At 35.3% G+C, this 21,061-nt stretch overlaps 1 protein-coding gene across 4 annotated transcripts in view; it reads left to right on the forward strand.

The window, feature by feature from the left end:
• The window catches only part of CNTNAP2 (contactin associated protein 2), a 2,222,175-nt gene that overhangs the window by 972,470 nt on the left and 1,228,644 nt on the right, over positions 1-21,061 (forward strand). For all 4 annotated transcript variants that reach the window (XM_081537160.1, XM_081537161.1, XM_081537162.1 and 1 more), the window contains 3 exons: positions 10,318-10,521; positions 14,991-15,175; positions 19,425-19,568. In XM_081537160.1, coding sequence (XP_081393286.1) covers positions 10,318-10,521; positions 14,991-15,175; positions 19,425-19,568 — 533 coding nt within the window. The remainder of the gene's footprint in view (positions 1-10,317; positions 10,522-14,990; positions 15,176-19,424; positions 19,569-21,061) is intronic.

Consider the following 21,061-nt stretch of genomic DNA (forward strand, 5'->3'; position numbering starts at 1 on the left):
AGAATTCCTTGGACTGTATAGTCCTTAGGATCACGAAGAGTCAGACATGACTGAGCAACTTTCACTTTCTTTCTTTTATTTCAAGGCCAACAGGGGTATCTTGAAATATGGTACATTGATAGGAAATTTAAGGTATAGTAAGATCAACATATCAGGAAACAACTGTCATTGAAAAGGTAATTTATTATTAAAGTTCTGAAGAGGAGAGGGCAGGTCCACTCTGGGGGCATGGGGAAGGCAGAGAAGGAGGGGAGTGGATGGGAAAAAGCCTTTACTGTGGTTTCCACAGGAAGGAATGGGTGAGGCCAAGTAAGCTGGTTAAGGATTGGCCAGTTTGAATCATTTCAGTGGATCTGGGACAGAGGGGCTATCCCTGGTTGTTTGGTACCTGACCCTGGAGTGATTAGGGCAGGTGGATAGTAGCCTGGAGAGTGAGAGCCAGAGACAGGAGATAGCTAGGCTGTGAACTCTTGACTGATTGGTCTGTATTTGGAGAACATCCTTAGGAACTGGCTCACTCATCAGCAAGGCCCCGCATGTCAACACATCAACATACAGAAAACAGAAGACATGGTTAGTACTGAGGGGAAAGTGGAAGCTAGACCTGGTAGCTCTGATAAATTTCCAGGGTGTTGATATCTCTTTCAGCATTCCCCTTGTATTTATATGAATTGTTTGTCTTTTCCTAAGTATTGTATAAATTACCAGGAAAACAGTGCCTCAAAACACATCGCTAAATCAACTTACCATCCCTTAGCAAATTTAGTAACGATATTTGGATCCAACACTGACAACAGTGTTTTCTTCGAACTAGAAGTAAATTTAACTGAGTAATGATTTAAAAAATCTGAAATAAATGTTGAGACAAATTCTTATTAAGAAACGTTCTGGGTTATTTCTTGATGTCTGGTTCCTTTCTTCATTTGTGGAATATTTATTTAGTACTTATAGTTCTAGATAGTCTTTTCTTTAGCAGAAAAATAGATTGTGTATGGTAAGAAACTGTAGAACTATTTCCAGTAAACTAATATTATCACAAGACTGGTCTAATTTGTTTGACTTTTTGATTTATAAAAATAAATAAGAATAGCTACCATATGGATTTATTACTAAGAGATTTTGCACTAATATTTAATGCTAATTTTCAGAAATTGCTTATTACCTCTGTATTATTAGATGTATCAGAGCTATAACCCTGTTCTGAAGTGGATCACTCTGGTTTTCTGATGTCCTCTGTGTGTGTAAAGGACCATTTCTCTTAAATGCATTCAGTTAAAAGGCATATATATATGTATATATATATAGTATTTAAACTCTTACTATAGTCAAATGTTTTAATTGTTGACTTATTAAAAATAACCCCAGAATGAGTGAATGAAAGCATTTCATGTTTTAAACTATTTATTTATATCAGAAATATACAACAATGGTATTGATATAATATGTGTCACTAAATCATGTTTGAGTCTACTCTCAGAGAATAGACCGCATTTCACCAGGTATGGTTTTGAAGGAAGGTGAGAACAGAGGAATTCCACTTTTGCATGTTGTCTCAAATATCAATGATGTTTAAATCAGTTTAAGAAGTGTTTATTGGGACTTCCCTGGCAGTTCAGTGGTTTAGACAAGACGTTGTGCTTCCACTGCAGGGGTCATGGATTCGACCCCTGGTCGGGGAACCAAGATCCCACATTCCCTGTGGTGTGGCCAGATAGTAAATAAATTTAAAAAAAATAAAAAAGAGAGAAGTGTTGATTGTGTTAAGAAATACAAAGTAGAAGAATCCTTCCAGAGGCTGTACTTTAGAAAAGTTTAAAGTCCACAGAAGAAATCAGATCCATAAAGAGATAATTTCAATATGAGAAGTGGTATGATAAAATATCTAAAGGTGATGTGTGTGTGTTCAGTCATGTCTGACTCTGTGACCCCATGGACCATAGCCCGCCAGGCTCCTCTGTCTGTGGGATTTTCCAGGTGAGAATACTGGAGTGAGTTGCTGTTTCCCACTCCAGGGGATATTCCTGGCTCAGGGATCAAACCCACATCTCGTGCATTGGCAAGCAGGTTCTTTACCACTGAGCCACCTGGGAAACCTCTGTGAATGATGGCTGTTGATATGTGGGAATTTGCCTAGTAGGTAAGCTTTATCTGAAGCTTAGAAGATGCTTAAATAATAATAAGCATAAACTTAGTTGTTGTTTTTTTTTTAATAGCTGTTCATTGAAGGAGGTGAACTTAGCATAAGGAAAGGAAAATTAAATTAGATGAAATTAGCAAGGGGTCCAGGAGGTTTACAAGAGAAAGGTGGTGCTAAAATGCAAGAATGTCGGGAACGCAGCTCTATCCCTGAGGATCTTGCAGGCCACATCGAAGAGTTTTTCAGTAGAAGAGTTTATTTCAAAAGATCTTTTTAGCTTCTGTATGGAGGATAGAGTTACGGGTAATAAAACTGGAGGGTGGGAGTTGCTCATTCACGATGTTAATGCAATGGACTGTATGTGAGGTGATGGGGACCTGGTGGCAGTACATATAAGAAGTCAGCTATGTGTTTGAAAACCATGGATGTACTAAACTTCACTGGACCTGGAACTAACAGGATGTAGGTCCACAAGACAGGGAGGAGCTAAAGAAAGGCCCAGAGCTCTGTCTTGAGTGACTGTATAATGGATATAAGGCCTGGAGGAAGAATTATGTGTTGAGCAAGTAGACTTAGACATGCCTGTGGAAAGGCCATATGGATATCAGAGTCCAAATATTATGGATAAATGATATCAGACACCCCTGATGTGACTGTTGTTGCTCTGTCACGAGCTGTCAAGCACTTAAGGGCAAAGCAACACATTTTAAAGAGAAATACTGCACAAAATGTGAGATGCTGACCTTCCTGGAAGAGCCTTTACAGTTTTTATTTTGTTTTATTTTTCCCCAAGTAGAAGTGATTTTTTTGAAGTATATCTCTAGATTATTTTTCAAAGGATTTGAAGAAGGCTCGTTTGCTCCTGTTACTCTACATTAGCTGTTATTGACCTTTCGGAATCTATTAACTATTTATTTATATTTAAACCGCAGATATGTTGAATGAAAAGGGCAGCGGGTTAGAAGAAGGAAATTAATCAGGTAGAAACAGTCTGCATACGCGATGAGATGGACAAGGCTCTATCCCAGTTAAAGCCTATCAATTAAATAACACTGAGTCAAAAATAATGGCATGGATTTTTCCCCTCCACCACAAGAAATGTACCATAAAATCACCATTTTTTTTCTAACAGTTGAAACCTTGGCTATATTAGTAGCTGTGGCACCAAAGTGGGTCAGAGTGATTCTTGAAATTTCTTCCGTTCTTATGATTCAAATTGTTAAAGAAAAAGTTTAAAATAATAGTGTTTATTATACTTTAATGCACTGAATATAAATGACAGCATGCAGTCATCCAACAAATACTTAATGAATATAGACTAAGGCACTGTTCTAAGTACTGAGCTTTTTTTGTTGTTATTCAGTTGCCAAGTTGTGTCTGATTCTTTGCCACCCCATGGGCTGCAACATGCCACTCTTCCTTGTCCTTCACTATCTCCCAGAGTTTGCTCAAACTCATGTCCATTGAGTTGGTGATGCTGCCCAACCATCTCATCCTCTGTTACCCCCATTCTCCTCCTACCCTTAATCTTTCCAAGCATCAGGATCTTTTCCCAGAAGTGGGCTTTTCCAATCAATATGTTAGGAAGAAATAAATGCTTTGAAGAAGGGTGGTGAGTGAATATAGAGATGAAGATGGTGACATGGTATTTTGTAAAGAAAGGTCAACATATCTAGAATATTGACAACTGACTTGAAAAAGAGACAAAGAATATGTAGTTTTGCATCTATGTAAAAGTTGGCAAAACTAAGCAAAGTCTACCTTCTGCTATTTTCCAACTTTAGTTTCAGAGATGTATTTCAAACTCTTGAATGTGACTTGGTATTTATTTATATACATTATGTAATGTTAGATATCATACTAACTCATTAACATGCATCTCTACTGATATCTTTAAGCAGTTAAAGTGCTTTAATTAAGCATTTTAGAAATTGAAAGTAAGGAAATAATCATTCCGGTGCTCATGAATCTCACTGCAAGAATTCTCATTATAGGAATGTTTGGATTTGTAGAAAACCACAGATAACTTAGATGTACAAAAAGTATTTTGCTATCTATGTGATGTGATTGTAACTAATTTAAATTGACTTATTTTTGTATTTTATATGACATAAATTTTTACAGTGAGCACATATTAATTCATGATAATGAAACAGAAGTTACTTTAAAATATTAAGCCCTATGCATTACCACATAAATAAATATTAACAAACACTTCAATGTTTTTAAGTAGTAATCAGTAATCACTTAAATACATATTGGCAATTATCATTATTGCCTTTAAAATCGCTGTTTATGCAAAAACATTTGATTAAAATTAAAAAAGTTTCAAAATCATTGCAAATCTTTATGAAATAGATAACTAGGTAACATTTTATGAGTTTTTACCCTTTTTCATTGAATAATGTATTTATTTTGTGGAAGAATAGATCATATAGATGATGGCAACTATATTTATTTGTAGAAAATGTATCATGTGCAAAGTAAAAAAAGAAATACCTGCAAGCTTCTCAGTGCCATGCTACAGTGAAAGAAATGGGGATTCCTTGGGAAAATGGCTGATTGTAGGTCTGGGGCAGAAAAAAAATGCAAGATGAGCTTAGGGCATCATATAGTGGCAGAAAGAGAGAAGAGAAAGCAAGAGGATGAGGAGGACTTGGAAGAGGAGGAAGAGATGAGAAGGGAAGGGAAAGGGGAGGGAGGGGGCTGAGGTGTAAGGAGAAGAGAAGGAGGGGGAAGGAGTAGGAAGGGCAGGAGAAGGCCACAGGGGCTAATCATGATACACAGACAAAGGGGCCAACCTCAGAGAGTCCCCAGTGGCTAAAAATATGGGACCATTTGAGCAAGTATTGAATTAAAGTCAAAGAAGAAATAAACATGCACAGTCCCATAATTATATAAATACATGATTGAATGAATGAATTATTGTTGTCAATCGCTAATAAGTCATGCCTGACTCTTTCTGACTCCAGGGACTGCAGCATACCAGGCTTCCCTGTCCTTCACTATCTCCTGGAGTTTGCTCAAACTCATGTCCATTGAGTCAGTGATGCCATCCAACCATCTCATCCTCTATCACCATCTTCTCCTCTTGCCCTCAATCTTTCCCAGCATCAGAGTCTCCTGGTTGAGACGGCTCTTCACATCAGGTGGCCAAAGTGTTGGAATGAATGACTAAATATATGAAATCTTCCTTACAGAAGAATTCTAAGTAATATATGTAGATACTCCCCACTCCAGGAGGTGGAACTTAGTTCCCCTTACCTTAAACGTAGGCCAGACTTGGTGACTCGCTTCCACAGAATGAAGAATGGAAAGGGGAAAATAGTCACTTTACAGTGAAGAAGCATGGCATACTGCCTTGATCAATATCACTACTGATGTGAAGAGACAACTCATTGGAAAAGACCCTGATGCTGGGAAAGATTGAAGGCATTAGGAGAAGGGGGTGACGGAGGATGAGTTGGTTGGATGGCATCACCAACTCAATGGACATGAGTTTGACCAATCTCCGGGAGATACTGAAGGACAAGAAAGCCTGGCGTGCTGCAGTGCATGGGGTTGCAAAGCGTCAGATGCTACTTTTGATGATAACAAAAATGAAATGTGAGATCCTGGACTGGATCCTGGAATAGGAAAAGCAAGCAAACAAATTTGTAACAACTGGTGAAATCCAAATATAGTCTATATTTCAATAATGATAATGATATACCTAACTTATGTCTTGGGGGTTCTCCAGTCGCTGAGTCATAAAGAATCCACCTGTGATGCAGGAGATGTGGGTTTGATCCCTGGGTCAGGATGATCCCCTGGAGAAGGAAACGGCAACTACTCCAGTATTCTTGCCTGGGAAATCTCGTGAACAGAGGAGCCTGGTAGGCTACAGTCCATGGGGTTACAAAAGTGTCAGATATGACTTAGTGACTAAACCACAACAACCAAGTTATGTCTTAGACTTCACAAATGTACTCTGTTATATAAAATGTTAATGTTAGAGGAAGTTGGGTGAAGAGTGTGTAGGAACTCACCATTGTATCTTTGCAACTTTTCTTTAAATCAGAAATTATTCTAAAATAAAAAGGGTATTAAAAAGAAAACTGTAAAACAGATTCTTATTGAAGAAATCAGACATCCAAATGATCATATATTTTTAGCTAATTAAAATCCTGATTCGGAAGAAAACAATGAGATAAAAATAACATAGTGTTCAGTAACAAAACTATATGGGCTATGATCCTTCTGTGTATCTAATTGTTGCCCACCAAGCTCCTCTGTCCATAGGATTTTCCAGGCAAGAATACTGAAGTGGGTTGCCATTTCCTTGTCCAAACTGCATATATACAAATTAAAATAATCAGAAATGTAAGTGGTTATTTCATGAAAATAGAATTGTCCTTTTATTTTTCTTATTTAAACCTTCCTATTATTCTAAGTTTTCTATAAGGAAATATTTAAGAGAAAACAGGAAAACAAAAGTTTTTCTTAAGTATTTGTTTACTTTGTGGTGCTCTGTACAAATACATTTTAATTTTTTCAAATAAATAGAATAAATTATATTTCAAATTATATACATTCTTACTTTATTGTAAGTACCTTGCTGCATGAAGATCATTAAAATATATTAATTTGCTAAAACATTCAGGTTTCCACATTATAAATACATTGCCAGAAACACATTTTGAACCATAATTAAATGAAACTACATTCTCCTTTCTCTTTCCCTTCCCCGCTCTCTCTCTAAATACACACACACACACTCTCTCATGTATATGAAATAATATATAGATCATTTCATACATTAGAGAGAGAGAGAGAGAAAGTCTAGAAAGATGCACCAACCTGTTACCCAGTTAACACTGCTGATCTGTTCTGGGGATTCACTTTCTACATTCTGTGGAAATGTATTGTATAATTTCTTATTGTTTAAGAATATTGTTTAATTTCTATTTAACAATAAACACATATTACATTTGTAGTAAAAATTAGCAAGGGCACTTTTTAAAACTGTAAAATCTTCAGATGAAAAACAGTTTTCCAAAATATCTCATCTGAGTGTCTACAAACTCAGAGAAACTAAAGGGTAAGTAACAATGAAATAAAAAAAAAAGAAAAAGCTTTCTCTACTATGATGATTTGATGAATTGGGCACATTCCAACCTCTCGGAGTTATTGTTAGAAACAAAATCATGGATGCACTCTGATTTTGCATTCACTTTTTGACTAGCCATATTGTAGTTCAGACTGCTTAAACAGCTCAACCACACATTTAATCACTGCGGAGAAAACTTTATTCTAAGGAGTGAAAAGCAATCAGGATAATGGGGAAAAATGTGGCTTGTCCCAAAATAAACACAACATATTATTAGCTGTCAAATGAAATTGTAATGTATGTTGTAGACAAAAGAACTAAACTCTGATAGATTTTTATAATATCTCACAGTCTTTTAAAAGTGTATGGTGTATGTTTATGTATAAATTATATACCATAGATTACTTCTAGGAATTTGTAGTTTCCAAGCCAACTCTGAGTTCACATCCACACGCTAACCTTGTGCAAGCATTTAACTCATTCCTGGAAGAACAGCTTGGATGTGGTAAGGTAAGAGACTCAGAGAGCACTATATGTTTTTCAGCTGACCACTGACCACCTATAAGATGAGATTTGATCCTCATGAATAACATTTCTTCATGTTTTTGTTAATATCCTAGGACTGTCTGAAGAAAAAATCTATGCTCGTCCTTCCTGTCACTTTTTTCATTTGCATAAAACTAAGGAAGAAAGGCATCAACATTTGTATAAATCACTATTCTGTCCCCAAAACTGAACGTAGATTTTGAGTTAGGAGAAAACATAGGAGGGGTGAATTCCTTCCTCTGTCTAAGCTCTGGGAACATTTACTTCCCAAGAGACAAATGGGGGATGTTTGTTGTCAATTAATATATATTGGAGGTATATAAAATGATGATGTGTCTGTTATTCAACTGTCACTGATATGAAACTGACTGCAGAATTACTTTCTGGGATTCAGAATTTACTCCCTCCTTCTGACTTTTTTGTTTATGCACTTTGCAAGACAAAAAGTAATTTCTGCCAACTGCTGGATTATAAATTCAACCTGGGGTCTGATAATCAGATTCCACTTTTTCTCTGTTTTATCTCTCATCACAGATGATAAAGATTGTGCAATTGGAATTCAGCTGTGACAGTATAGATGATTAAGCTAAAATCTAATTGGCTTTGCAGTGTTAGCAGGAGCCAAAATTTAATGTCTGCTTTTTTTCCTCCATAGTAAAATAAACCTCTGTGATTCACAGTCTCAGAACAGAATTCCGTTGATTAAGAAAGTCTTTTTATGACTGTATAAAGTCTTATAGTAAATAATTGACTGTGAGAATTAAAACAAAGTTCCAAGTTATGTTTTTCCATGTGAACTTTTTAGAATGCAATGATTCTCTGAACTGTCACTTAAAAACAGAAATATTTTTGCTAACAAGATACATTTTTAAAATATTCAAAATCTATTGATTTGAAGGGAAAACTTAGAGATACTTTTAAGCAATATTTGAAATAAGTGTATTCGTGACAGTTCACTTTATGGCATTAGTTAAGAGCAAAACTTATACTGGCAAATACTGCACAGAAAAAAAGAGTGAATATAACCTCTGGTAGCTCTGCACCTTCACCACCATGATGTAGCTGGCTATTATTACTGTTACCAGGATCCAAAATATCCCCCAGGCGGATTGTAGCTAACAAGAGAACTAGAATGTGTGATGAGAAGATATTTATGTCAGGTTTTCAACTTGCTGTTACTTTTTCTCCAATGTCTCTCTCTGGGTTCTCTGGCACAATCTTACCCCAAACTAGAGGCAGGCTTCATCCTAGCTTATAATCCTGAGATAATTAGAGCTATTGAATGTGATTAGGTTTCCACTGTGACTAGATTTGACCAAGAGACACGGATTCGATCCTTGGGTTGGGAAGATCCACTGGAGAAGGAAATGGCAACCTGCTCCACCAGCATTCTTGCCTGGAAAGGGCCAGAGGAGCCTGGTGGGCTGTTGTCCATGTTGTCAAAAAGAGCTGGACACAACTGAACACACACACCATCATCATTTTTAGAGTCAATGTGACTCAATTTTCTACAACTTAATACTAAAAGCTAAAAGTACTTTTATTGAAAAAGGTCTTATTAGGGTGACTAAGGTTCTATTTGTACTTAAAATTTGATCTGAATGATTACAATTCATTCTGACCCATTCCATGGGTTGGCCACCAACAGTGCGTAATAAATAAGATCATTTCATTTTCTATTTCTGGTGTGAATAAGAAACAGTTGCTTTACTGTTGCCCACCATCCTTTGTCTCTGAGGGTGGGAAAAAGTTGATTATACTTTGTAAAAGTTTATATAATTTCATGTTTTCAATGAAATTCCTTAAAATCAAACTACAACTACTCACAGCATAGATTAGATTTGTGTTCTTCTAATCATATATGGGTGAGACTGTCTTTTTTCAGAGCAGTTGAGGCATGGGCAACACATTTCTCTATTGGAAAGGCAAGGGGTTATAAGGAATTTGAAACAGACATGAACCCTGGGAGCAAGGGGTAAAGCAAGTTAAAGTTCAATTCACTGTAAACTCTAGGTACTACCGTAAAGTTTACTGAAAATGTAGTAGGATATAAAAAAAAATTAGAAAATGAGTATACCACAAACTGTGCCTTCTAAGATCCTTCATTATTATGTCATAGAAAAGAAAATTTGTCAGCAAAATTGATATTTAAAATCATGAACACTTAGCCTTGTTTAAGAAGGAAAATATTAAAGTCTCATAATATCTCAGGAATTAACATTTTTACTTTTTCAGGTAAACTCCAAATTTCTAAGTCAGATTTTTGAAGCATACAAGTCATTGATGGAACTTGTTATTAATATTACAGTTGAAAGAGTTTTAAATTGTTAAGGGTTTTCCATCATCATTCTTTACAAGTCCTCTCCGTAAAATCCACTTCAGGACACAGAATAAAACAAAAGTAGAAAGAGAAGGAGAACCCAAGACTAAAGAGTTTTCAAGAAAAACCTTTTTTGTCATTTATTCAGTCCGGACACCCATTGGAAGAAGATATACTTCACACATACAATAACAAAACTAAAGTGTTATTTATTTATTCTTTTAGGGGCTGATGTTATCAACTTCGATGGCCATGTTGTGTTGCCATATAGATTCAGAAACAAGAAGATGAAAACGCTGAAAGATGTCATCGCCTTGAAATTTAAAACCTCTGAAAGTGAGGGGGTGATCTTGCACGGGGAAGGACAGCAAGGGGATTATATTACTTTGGAACTGAAAAAAGCCAAGCTGCTCTTCAGTTTAAACCTAGGTACGTTCTGACTTTTGGCACCGTTCCTTTCGTTTATTGTTATCCCTGTTAAATGCTAGTGGTCTTTAATCCTTAAAATGTAATTATAAAAAGAGTTCACATTATGTTGTTGTCAATTCATTTTTAATTCATAGTGCTTGATATATATTTATATACATACTCATTCATAAATATGTATTCAACACCTGTTCTATGCAGTTACCATACTAGTATCTGGGATACAGCTGGACACTGTACTATCTATTATTTTAAAACTAAATCAGAAGAAATGATCTCAAATACTGATGAGTAGTATGAAATCAATTAAATAAGGTTGATATGATAAAGGATACTGTATAGGCAAGAGGGGTAAATATTAGAATATATAGTGAGGAAAGTCCTCTCCAAGAAGATATTCATGATGAGGTTTCAGTGATGACAAAAACTAACCCTGAAAATATCTGGGACAAAGCAGTTGAGAAGGAATCAGGAGAGACTAAGACCCAACCTGCCCAAGGAACAGGAAGAGGAGGCTAGTGTGGGTATTCTTAGGAGATGAAATTAGATGTTATTTTAAGAATGGGAAGCTGTTGGTAGACTTTAAACTATATGGCCTCATGATCTTATTTTTAGAAATGTACTGAGACTTCTGTAAGAGAAAATGCTTGCATGAACATGAGAGTCACAGCTGGACTTCTGCCTGGTGTAACTGAGAGATGGCCACTGCTTGCAGAAGGTGGCTTTCAGAGGAGATGTAGAAAAATAGGTTCACCTGGAAGATGGTTTTGGTTGTAAAGTTCGTGTGGTTTGTAATTAATTGAGCATGGAGTAAAAAAGAAAGAGAACATATAAAGAATAACCCTAGGGTATGGCCTTGAGTTTCAAATAGACATTTGTACCATTTTTAGAAATACAGAAAGCCTTGTTTTCTCTTCAATTTCTTCTAACAGAGGAGTCTAATTCTAATAGAGAAAGTCTAGAGATCTGTTGGGACATGGTGCATTTTAACTGCCTATTAGTCATCAAAGTTGAGATTCTTTTGGGGACTTCCATGTGTGATATTGACAGGAGAAGGTGCTACATGGAGCCTGAGGAGAAGAGACAGTGAATAGGAGGAAATATGAGTACATGGCATCACAGAGACCAGGGAGGGTGAAGAGGCTGTTTGCCTCTATGGTCTACTGTGTCAAAGTCACCTAAAATGTCACTTAAAACAGACAAGTGAGGTCACTGGCAACATAGTGGTTACTGTTGATCTACTCTTACTAAAATAGAAAGGATAGAAGTTTTATTGTCATCAGTTAAGATAAAAAGGGTGCAAATGAATATTTGAAGTATAATCAACTAGAAATGAAGGAATCAGAGAAATACTATGCTGATTAGAAAATGAGATGAAACTCAAAGAAGGAGTTATTATTTTGTTTTGGGCTTTTGTTTTTGTTTCCAAGTGGACAAGCCTAATACATGTTTGAATTTTGATAATGTAGTTAAGATTTACTTAAAACTAAAGGGAATGTCCACAAGACAGATACTAACATTCAGAGTTACAATGTATTCAAATCAGTAATATATCTATCCTCTTCTTACTGGCCTAAAATTTTCAGAATTTATTCAAGAGTTGTTTGAAGGGCATCATATATTCCATATTTTTATGTTTAGTGATTTTAGGATTCTATAAAGATTTTGTAATCTAAACTGTATCAATAACTAAAATTTGGATGTTAAATGCATCCCAATGAAAAGCTATAAAACTGAAAATTAGAACACAAAGAGATCCTGCCTATTTGATTTTCTTATCAACATGGTTCTAACTTTCTTAAATATGGCTTGTTTCCCATATATTAACTTTTATTACTTTGAAAATCAGTATTATACTAAAAAATACAGCATCAATTTTTTTCAGTTGATAATACTTAATATAGTGTTTACAAAGATATTCTTCATTATAAAACTTTCACATTCAAAATCTTATCTGATAGAAAAAATAGTTTCCATAACAAGAAAACTATCCAAAAAAAGCTGATTTTAAAATTATACAAAAATATTTAAATTTTTATATTAAAATCGTAAAATGAAAATGCATGCCAAAACCTGGGAAAATTCAAATATAGAAGTTAAATGTCATTATTGAATGAAAATTCATTCCACTCTATAACTGTACTAAGACTTTAGGAGAAAATATTGGCAAAAAATGTAAGGAAAACTCATTGAAGAAAAATTATAAATAGTCTGTAAACACCAAATGCTCAATCAAGCTTTCTATGAAAGAAATATACAATAAAATAATTATTCCAATTTTGCAAGCAAGTAAATAAATTTTAAAAATGATAGTATCTGTATTTATGTGTTATGCAATAAAAAGGATTCTTTGTACTGTCCTAAAAATATTTCAAGAAAACAATTTAATAATATATCTTCAGATATTTTAATTTTCTATATATTTTGATTCAGTAATCATAAAGAAATAATAAGAAATAGCTCTAGAATTTCTATCCAAGGATGTATACTTTGCAATATTAGTTACAATAACAAATATTGAAAGAACAAAGCTTAACATATAGAAATACATTGGTATGTGTTTAAAATAATCTGTGAATAATTTGGGAAATATTATCCAGTACTTTTGCCTGGAAAATCCCATGGACGGAGGAGCCTGGTAGGCTGCGGTCCATGGGGTCGCTAAGAGTTGGACACGACTGAGCGACTTCACTTTCACTTTTCACTTTCATGCACTGGAGAAGGAAATGGCAACCCACTCCAGTGTTCTTGCCTGGAGAGTCCCAGGGACGGCGGAGCCTGGTGGGCTGCCGTCTATGGGGTCACACAGAGTCGGACACGACTGAAGCAACTTAGCAGCATACAGCATTAAATTAAAACAGTAGACAAACTATAAATGTTATATCACTATTTTATGTGTATATTAATTATATGATTATATGTATATAATTTTTAAAAATGTCTGGAGGAACTAGACCACAGTATTTTTAGTGGTGGAAATGCGTGATTAATGCTTTACATATTAATTCTTTATAAAATTGGATTGTATCTAAAGTAATTTATTTTTTCAAACTTTTCTCTTTTTTTTTTTAAGTGAAACACACAGGGTAGCCTTTAAAAGCTGCTGGGCCTTGTAAGAGTGTGATGTTACTATTCGGAAACAAGAACTGATCATATGACCTCACACAAAATGATCATTACCATGTCATTGGAAAGCAGTTTACATATTGTTGACAGATTTATGACAATCATGGAAACACCTCCACTCAAATACCCACTCTCAATTTTAACGCTGTTTCCTTAATACAGGCACATCTAGCTACTGCTTAGTCTTCTAGTCTAAATATTTAATGTAATAAAACAATGTATTCTTTCACTTAAATTTATTCTTTCTTTTCTTTCTTCCTCTTCCATGCCTATGTACACAGTACACAGTCATAATCACAGTCACAGGGAAACATTTGATTTCATCACCAAAAGGAAAAAAAAGTCTCATATAGGAGATCCATAGAAAATGTCAAGTATAGGTATATTATTAGCATCATAAATGTGAAAAAAGGAAATACTTCTTCAGTCAATTGTATGTTTATTTTATTTCTATTATGCTATTTATTCTGAAGCAGTTGTCTATTTTATAGCATTTAGTTTTGCCTGACCATAAAAAGCAATGCTTGATTAGACAAAGAAAATGGTATAAAATATGTAAACAGCATCCAGAGATGACCTTAATAAATATTTCAGACTCTCACGACCTTCCACTCTTATTTATAGTCCTGTTTCTATGGAGATCTTATTTCAAAACTGAACTAATGCTACATATGTAATTTTGCAGATTTTTATTTTAAAGTATAACTTGAGTAAATTTTCCATGACATTAAATATTATGTTGTGCTTAAGATTATGGCTTTAGGAATCAGAAAACTTTTGTCATGTTGTATTTTTGTGACCAATAATAATGATAACAACATCAATAATAAAAATTAACAGGTAACTTTTAATGAACATTCACTGTATGTCAAGAAATAAGTTCTTTGCTTGTACAGATTAATTTAATCCTCACAGCAACTTTGTAAAGCAGGTACTATTATTTTTCCCTTTTTACATATGACCAAAGAGAGGCTCAGAGAGCAGTCACCTTGGCCAGGAACATGGAGCAAGCCAGTGATGGAACAGCATCAAAATCCAGGGACTCTGGCTCCAGAGCCCACGGGGCACTGACTTCTAAGGAATATACCAAACTTAGCAGAATTCATGGCTCAGTAATTGAAAAAAGAAAAAAAAAAAAGCTCATGGTTTTTAAGGGAACAGAGATTTTTCCATCTTTAATAGCTTTTAACATGCAGCTGTTTTTAAGTATCATTCCATAATGGTTGTCCTATGTAAACTACAATAGACAGAGATGTCGTGAAATGTCCGCCCATGGTGGACAGTATATAGTAGATGACAGAGTTTCGGTGTCTTTACCTGGTTCCTTTTCCATTCACGTGATTCAGGAAGCAACCAGCTTGGCCCCATATACGGCCACACGTCAGTGATGACAGGAAGTCTGCTGGATGACCACCACTGGCACTCTGTGGTCATTGAGCGCCAGGGCCGGAGCATCAACCTCACCCTGGACAGAAGCACACAGCATTTCCGCACCAATGGGGAGTTCGACTACCTGGATTTGGACTATGAGGTAAACCTGAGGATGTGTAAACTGTCATGTATCAAGTGACTGCTTCAGTTTCATGATGTCTTGTTGAATTATTGTTAATTGTATACCTTCATATACCATTTTCATTTTATTCTCCAAAGAAAACTGACAGCTTCACAACCTAAATTATTAATATAGGTCATTTTATTAAATTTTAAATTGTTAATGAGTTATTGAAATATTTTTTAAAACTTGGAACCAAAGTAGCATATGTTTGAAGAAAAGGACCATTTATTATGTTATCAGAGCCATTTAACAAAACCAGAATAAATTCAGTCATAGTCTTTCTATTGGTAATTATAAATTGCTTGCTCTTGATAATGTACAGTATGTTATGTACATGATTGCCTAATATTTATTATAAAACATTGCAGAACAAATCCTACATTAAACCATTTATAAATTAATGACTATAGATAGTTCCTTTGACAAGTTCTATTTTCTCAGATATAAATGTCATAAAATAAATAAAAATACAGACTATTTTAAAGAGTTTGTTCATGAATAAAAGGATGTTTTTTACCTTCCTAATGACTAAAGATTAAAAATAATCAGTGATCATATTGGTCTGGTAAAAATATATATTCTCATAATACACTGAGAGGCATATAAAGTTTTTTTAAAATAATTTTTTGGAGAGCAATTCAACTTTAAAGGGTCCATCAAAAATGTTAATCATAAGTAGGAATAAAAGTTCTGTAAAAACAGGCTCATCACTGGGACACCCCTATGACTTTGCTGTACCATTTCAATGTGCCTTGGTCCCAATGTTGAAATTACAGATATATACATATACATATATGTGTGCTATTGATTGCTGTTGTTCAGTCACTAAGTCATGTCAAGCTCTTTGCAACTCTTTCTCACCTCTAGCAGAGGTGAGAAATCCTAAAACAGCAATGGGCAAACACATTCCAGTTTTCAAAAAACAGAATTAAAAATTTGGGATCATAGTCCCTGTTGAGTTTGTGGTGAAATCTGAATATTCATGCACACACAACGCCTCCTATATGGTCAGCAGTTTTATCAACACGTCAGAGCCCTTCTAGATAGAATACCATGTTTGAGAACCTCACCTGTGGACTAAAATGCATGAGACTTATTTGTCAGGGAAACGTAGAAAGAAATTTAAATTGACTAAGAGAGAGTCAGGAGAGACTCAACTAACTTCTCTTTGTAGAGCTACTGCCTGATTACTTTCCTTAGATACTGCAATTATCGACAGATAGTGCATATGAAAATGCTTGGATCTACCTTTGTATCTCAACATGTTGTGATTTTGGAGAGAATCAAGTGTATGAGCTCAAATTGGAGCCATTAAGCCTGGGTTTAAATCCCTTTTTGCCCCTTCCTGGTTGTGTGACACTAGACAAATCATATTCCCTTTCCATAAAGTGAATATAGTAGTACATTGCTCATAGGGGTATGAGAGGAGGCAACAGGGAGTAACATATATTACCACATATTATCAGTTATAATTAATTAGACTGCATATAACAGACACAGTTTATTCCTTTCACCTAAAAGGGGGCTGTAGGCAGTTAGCCCTGGGCTCCTAAGGCAGCATTGTGATGGTCAAGACCCCAGTCTCCTTTTATTCCACTGCTACTCCATCCCCTCTGCAACTCACTCCAAGTTGATTACTCACATTCCATTTTGCATTCCAGACAATGTGAAGGAAGGGAATGAAGAACACTATGCCCCAATCCCTCCTTTAATTATAGTTCTTAGAGTCACACACAACCCTTTGGCTTATATCTCACGAGACCAAATCTTGTTCAAAGAGGTTGGTAAATGCCATATATTGGCTGGGGAGCATGTGCTCAGCTGAAAAGCAGTATTGTTTTCTTAAAGATGGTGGGAGAAAGGACACTCAAAGGTATCTGGTAAGCCCTGTCTCACTTTGGAAACTCTTGGCAGCTAACAAAATGGTCAATGCATTTCTTTTTTAGAGTCAAGGTTGTCAGTGAACAACAGTGTCATTAATAAGTCAATAATGTGAATCATATCAGTATCTGATTATTAATCTAACAACCGCAGCTATTTTTTTTTACTAGGAGAATGATGACAGAGAATATTTTATTGATGAGGACATATGACCACCTAATATCAAATGATGAGTTAACATTAGAAATTGGGATTTGAGCCCACTTCTCTTAATTGTAAGGAATCTGATAAATTGAACCTGTGATGCTTCACCAGGTTACCTTCTATAAGATAGGACATGAGCTGAAGGTTGTTGAAAAGAGAGAAATAGGAGTGTCTGAGTCATCATCCCAAAGGAGAACGGAAGTCCCCCATTAAAGAAACTATGCCCAGAGAGAAGGAATAAAGCGATACTTTCAACTATAATAGTATTTAGTAATATTATTCACAGTGTGATGCTGCATGTCATTAAGCATGGAAGATTTTATTACTATCAACTGGAGCAGAAATTGGTAAAATAAATTGTGAATAGGAAATTCAACACTCCATTAAAGTCTCAGTAATCCTAACCTAAGGTATTAAGTGCATATATATAGCACCTAATAAGTTCAGGTCAGTGCCACTTGAAAATATTTTCCAAATGTATTTCAGAATGCCCTCTGTTTTTCCTTTTGTAGGTTCCCAGTTCTTTTTTTTGTGTTTATTTTTAGTTTTTCTCTTTTCTTCCTGTAGTTAAACTCTAAGGTAAATGATATATAGAATATATTCACTGTTATTAATACATTTAGTCGATTTTAAGTGAGTTTTTAAAATTTTTTGATTGTCTCAAAAACTGTTATTAATTTGTGCTTTTTCCCCTAAAACTATTTAAGAATTTAAAATGCATATACACACTGCTATATATAAGATAGATAAACAAGTACCTACTGTACAGCACAGGGAACTGTATTCTGTATCTTTAAATAACCTATAATGTAAAACAATCTGAAAAGGATTATATATATATATATATGTATGTGTGTATGTATATATATGTATATCACTGAATCACTTTTCTGTATACCTGAAACTAACACAACATTGTAAACTAAAAATTAAGAAATGGTTAAAAGTTATTTTAAACTTTTACATTAAAAAAAAACTAAAATGTCAAAGCACTGCATAACAGAGGTATAATACATATCTTCTAAAACCCAAAGATCTCTGCCTTATATATCAGATTTAAAGTTTTGACATTGAAATATGTCTTTCATTTTCCAACCTTTGTAAGAGAACTTGGTAATTGAATACTACTTAAATATAATGTCTGGATTATATATCTTGATATTACAGCTGTGATTAATAGCTCCATTCACTATTAGCAGTACATGTCATTATTGGCAATAGATAATTAAGTATAATTTTCTATTTTATGAAATTGATGTTATAATAATGTAATTTGATCAAAGGTACCTGGAAAAATATATATCCTCTTTTTAATGTGATTTTAACAATTGCTTGAAAATCACAGGAAGGAGCATTGACCTTATTCCTTAGGATTCAGGAGACCTATAATATCTTTAAGCCTGTATTTCTCAAATCATACCCTCCAAACACAAAGATATTTCTAATCAATATAGCAGTGAGATTTTTTGGAACTATTTTCTGTATTCAAATAAGCTTAGTAATTTTTTTACTCTAATGATCATTAGAGTACAATGTCTAAATAGGGTGAATACAAGATTCCTTCCTTTGGGCTGAAGTCATAAACTTAACGGCAACCCACTCCAGTACTCTTGCCTGGAAAATCCCATGGGCGGAGGAGCCTGATAGGCTACAGTCCATGGGGTCACAAAAAGTCGGATACGGCTAAGCGACTTCACTTCACTTCACTTCATAAACTTAATATATTAGTGCTGGTTATTTCATGATGACTAGTAACATTTATTGATAATATGTCTTTGATAAGCATAAAAATGTATGCTTAATATTTAAAAAGATGTTTGCTGTGTAAAATCTTTTAGAACATTCTCAGAAAAATTGATAAAATGCCTTCCAAGTATTAAAAATACTAGAAATTGTTGCTATTTTCTTGCTCAAGTTATAATCTAATTTTCAGAATTAATACAATCAGTATATACTTCAATAACAACATAATTTAATATGCAACAGACTTTACAGGCAGAAAAAATGTCTATATATGTTGGCTGAGGTTACGATAACTGACTTTGGCTGTGTTAGTAGTTTTGTCTAATTTATTGTAAATGTTTTTATTTTTTTAAGCCGAATACAGTGTGAATGTTTACATTTTATCTTTTTCTCAAAGATAACCTTTGGAGGCATACCTTTCTCCGGAAAGCCAAGTTCCAGCAGTAGAAAGAATTTCAAAGGCTGCATGGAAAGCATTAACTACAATGGCATCAACATAACAGATCTGGCAAGAAGGAAGAAACTCGAGCCCTCAAATGTGGTAAGATTTTCCACCCTCATAATATCGGTTCCTAGAAAAATCAAAGAAATTTTGTTTTGTCTGGACCGTTAATGGACAACAGTATCATAGCATTTGTTATCAGGCTTGTGGGCTCAACCATATAAAACTAATTTTAGAGGTACTTGAAAATATGGAGATACTGAATGTACTCCAAGACTAGATACTGATTTTTGAGTTAAAGTTACTGGAAACAGTAAGTTTGTTTCAGATGGGGCCTGGAATTTCAGCCCCAGAGTTTCTAAATTTCCCAGGACAGAAGGACAGTCATCCCAACTGTTCAGGTCAGGTCAGTTCAGTTCAGTCGCTCAGTCGTGTCCGACTCTTTGTGACCCCATGAATTGCAGCACGCCAGGCCCCCCCGTCCATCACCAACTCCCGGAGTCTACCCAAACCCATGTCCATTGAGTCGGTGATGCCATCCAACCATCTCATCCTCTGTCGTCCCCTTCTCCTGCTGCCCCCAATCCTACCCAGCATTAGGGTCTTTTCCAATGAATCAACTCTTCGCATGAGGTGGCCAAAGTATTGGAGTTTCAGCTTCAACATCAGTCCTTCCGATGAACACCCAGGATTGATCTCTTTTAGGATGGATTGATTGGATCTCCTTGCAGTCCAAGGGACTCTCAAGAGTCTTCTCCAACACCACAGTTCAAAAGCATCAGTTCTGCAGCGCTCAGCTTTCTTCACCATCCAACTCTCACATCCACACATGACCACTGGAAAAACCATAGCCTTGACTAGACGGACCTTTGTTGGCAAAGTAATGTCTCTGCTTTTAAATATGCTATCTAGGTTGGCCATAACCTTCCTTCCAAGGAGTAAGCGTCTTTTAATTTCATGGCTGCAATCACCATCAGCAGTTATTTTGGAGCCCCAAACAATAAAGTCTGACACTGTTTCTACTGTTTCCCCATCTATTTCCCATGAAGTGATGGGACCAGATCAGCAGCCTCATGTTTCCAAATGTCACATTGTATAAAATGCTACATTTCCTGTTGATGATGTAATTCAGTATTTAAAAATTTTAAAGGCCAGGAGCTTTATTATTTTTTTCCATGTTTCCAAAGCAGATTCCCCCAGATATATAAAGAAATAAACTTCTTGTCAAAGCTCTAAACATCCTAAGTATTATGCACTTCAATAAAGGTGGATTAGATCGGATGGTGAAGTCTGTGATCCAGAAACTCACAGTGTTCCTGGCTCTGGTGTGTGTGTCTCCAAGTTGAACTATTTCAAAATGCTAGTGTAGTCTCTCAGTCATGTCAGACTCACCGTGACCCCATGGACTGTGACCCGCCAGGCTCCTCTGTCCATGGAATTTTCTAGGCAAGAATACTGGTGTGGGTTGCCATTTCCTTCTCCAAAACTATTTCAAGGAGGAGAGCAAAAATCAAAGAACACCCTAGTACATTTGCCTTCGTACGACACCACCTAAGATCACTACAAGAGAAACTTATAAATCTGGTATGTGG

This window comes from Giraffa tippelskirchi, chromosome 10, assembly GCF_054371585.1.
Source record: "Giraffa tippelskirchi isolate mGirTip1 chromosome 10, T2T-mGirTip1v1.2.pri, whole genome shotgun sequence".
NCBI classification, from domain to species: domain Eukaryota; kingdom Metazoa; phylum Chordata; class Mammalia; order Artiodactyla; family Giraffidae; genus Giraffa; species Giraffa tippelskirchi.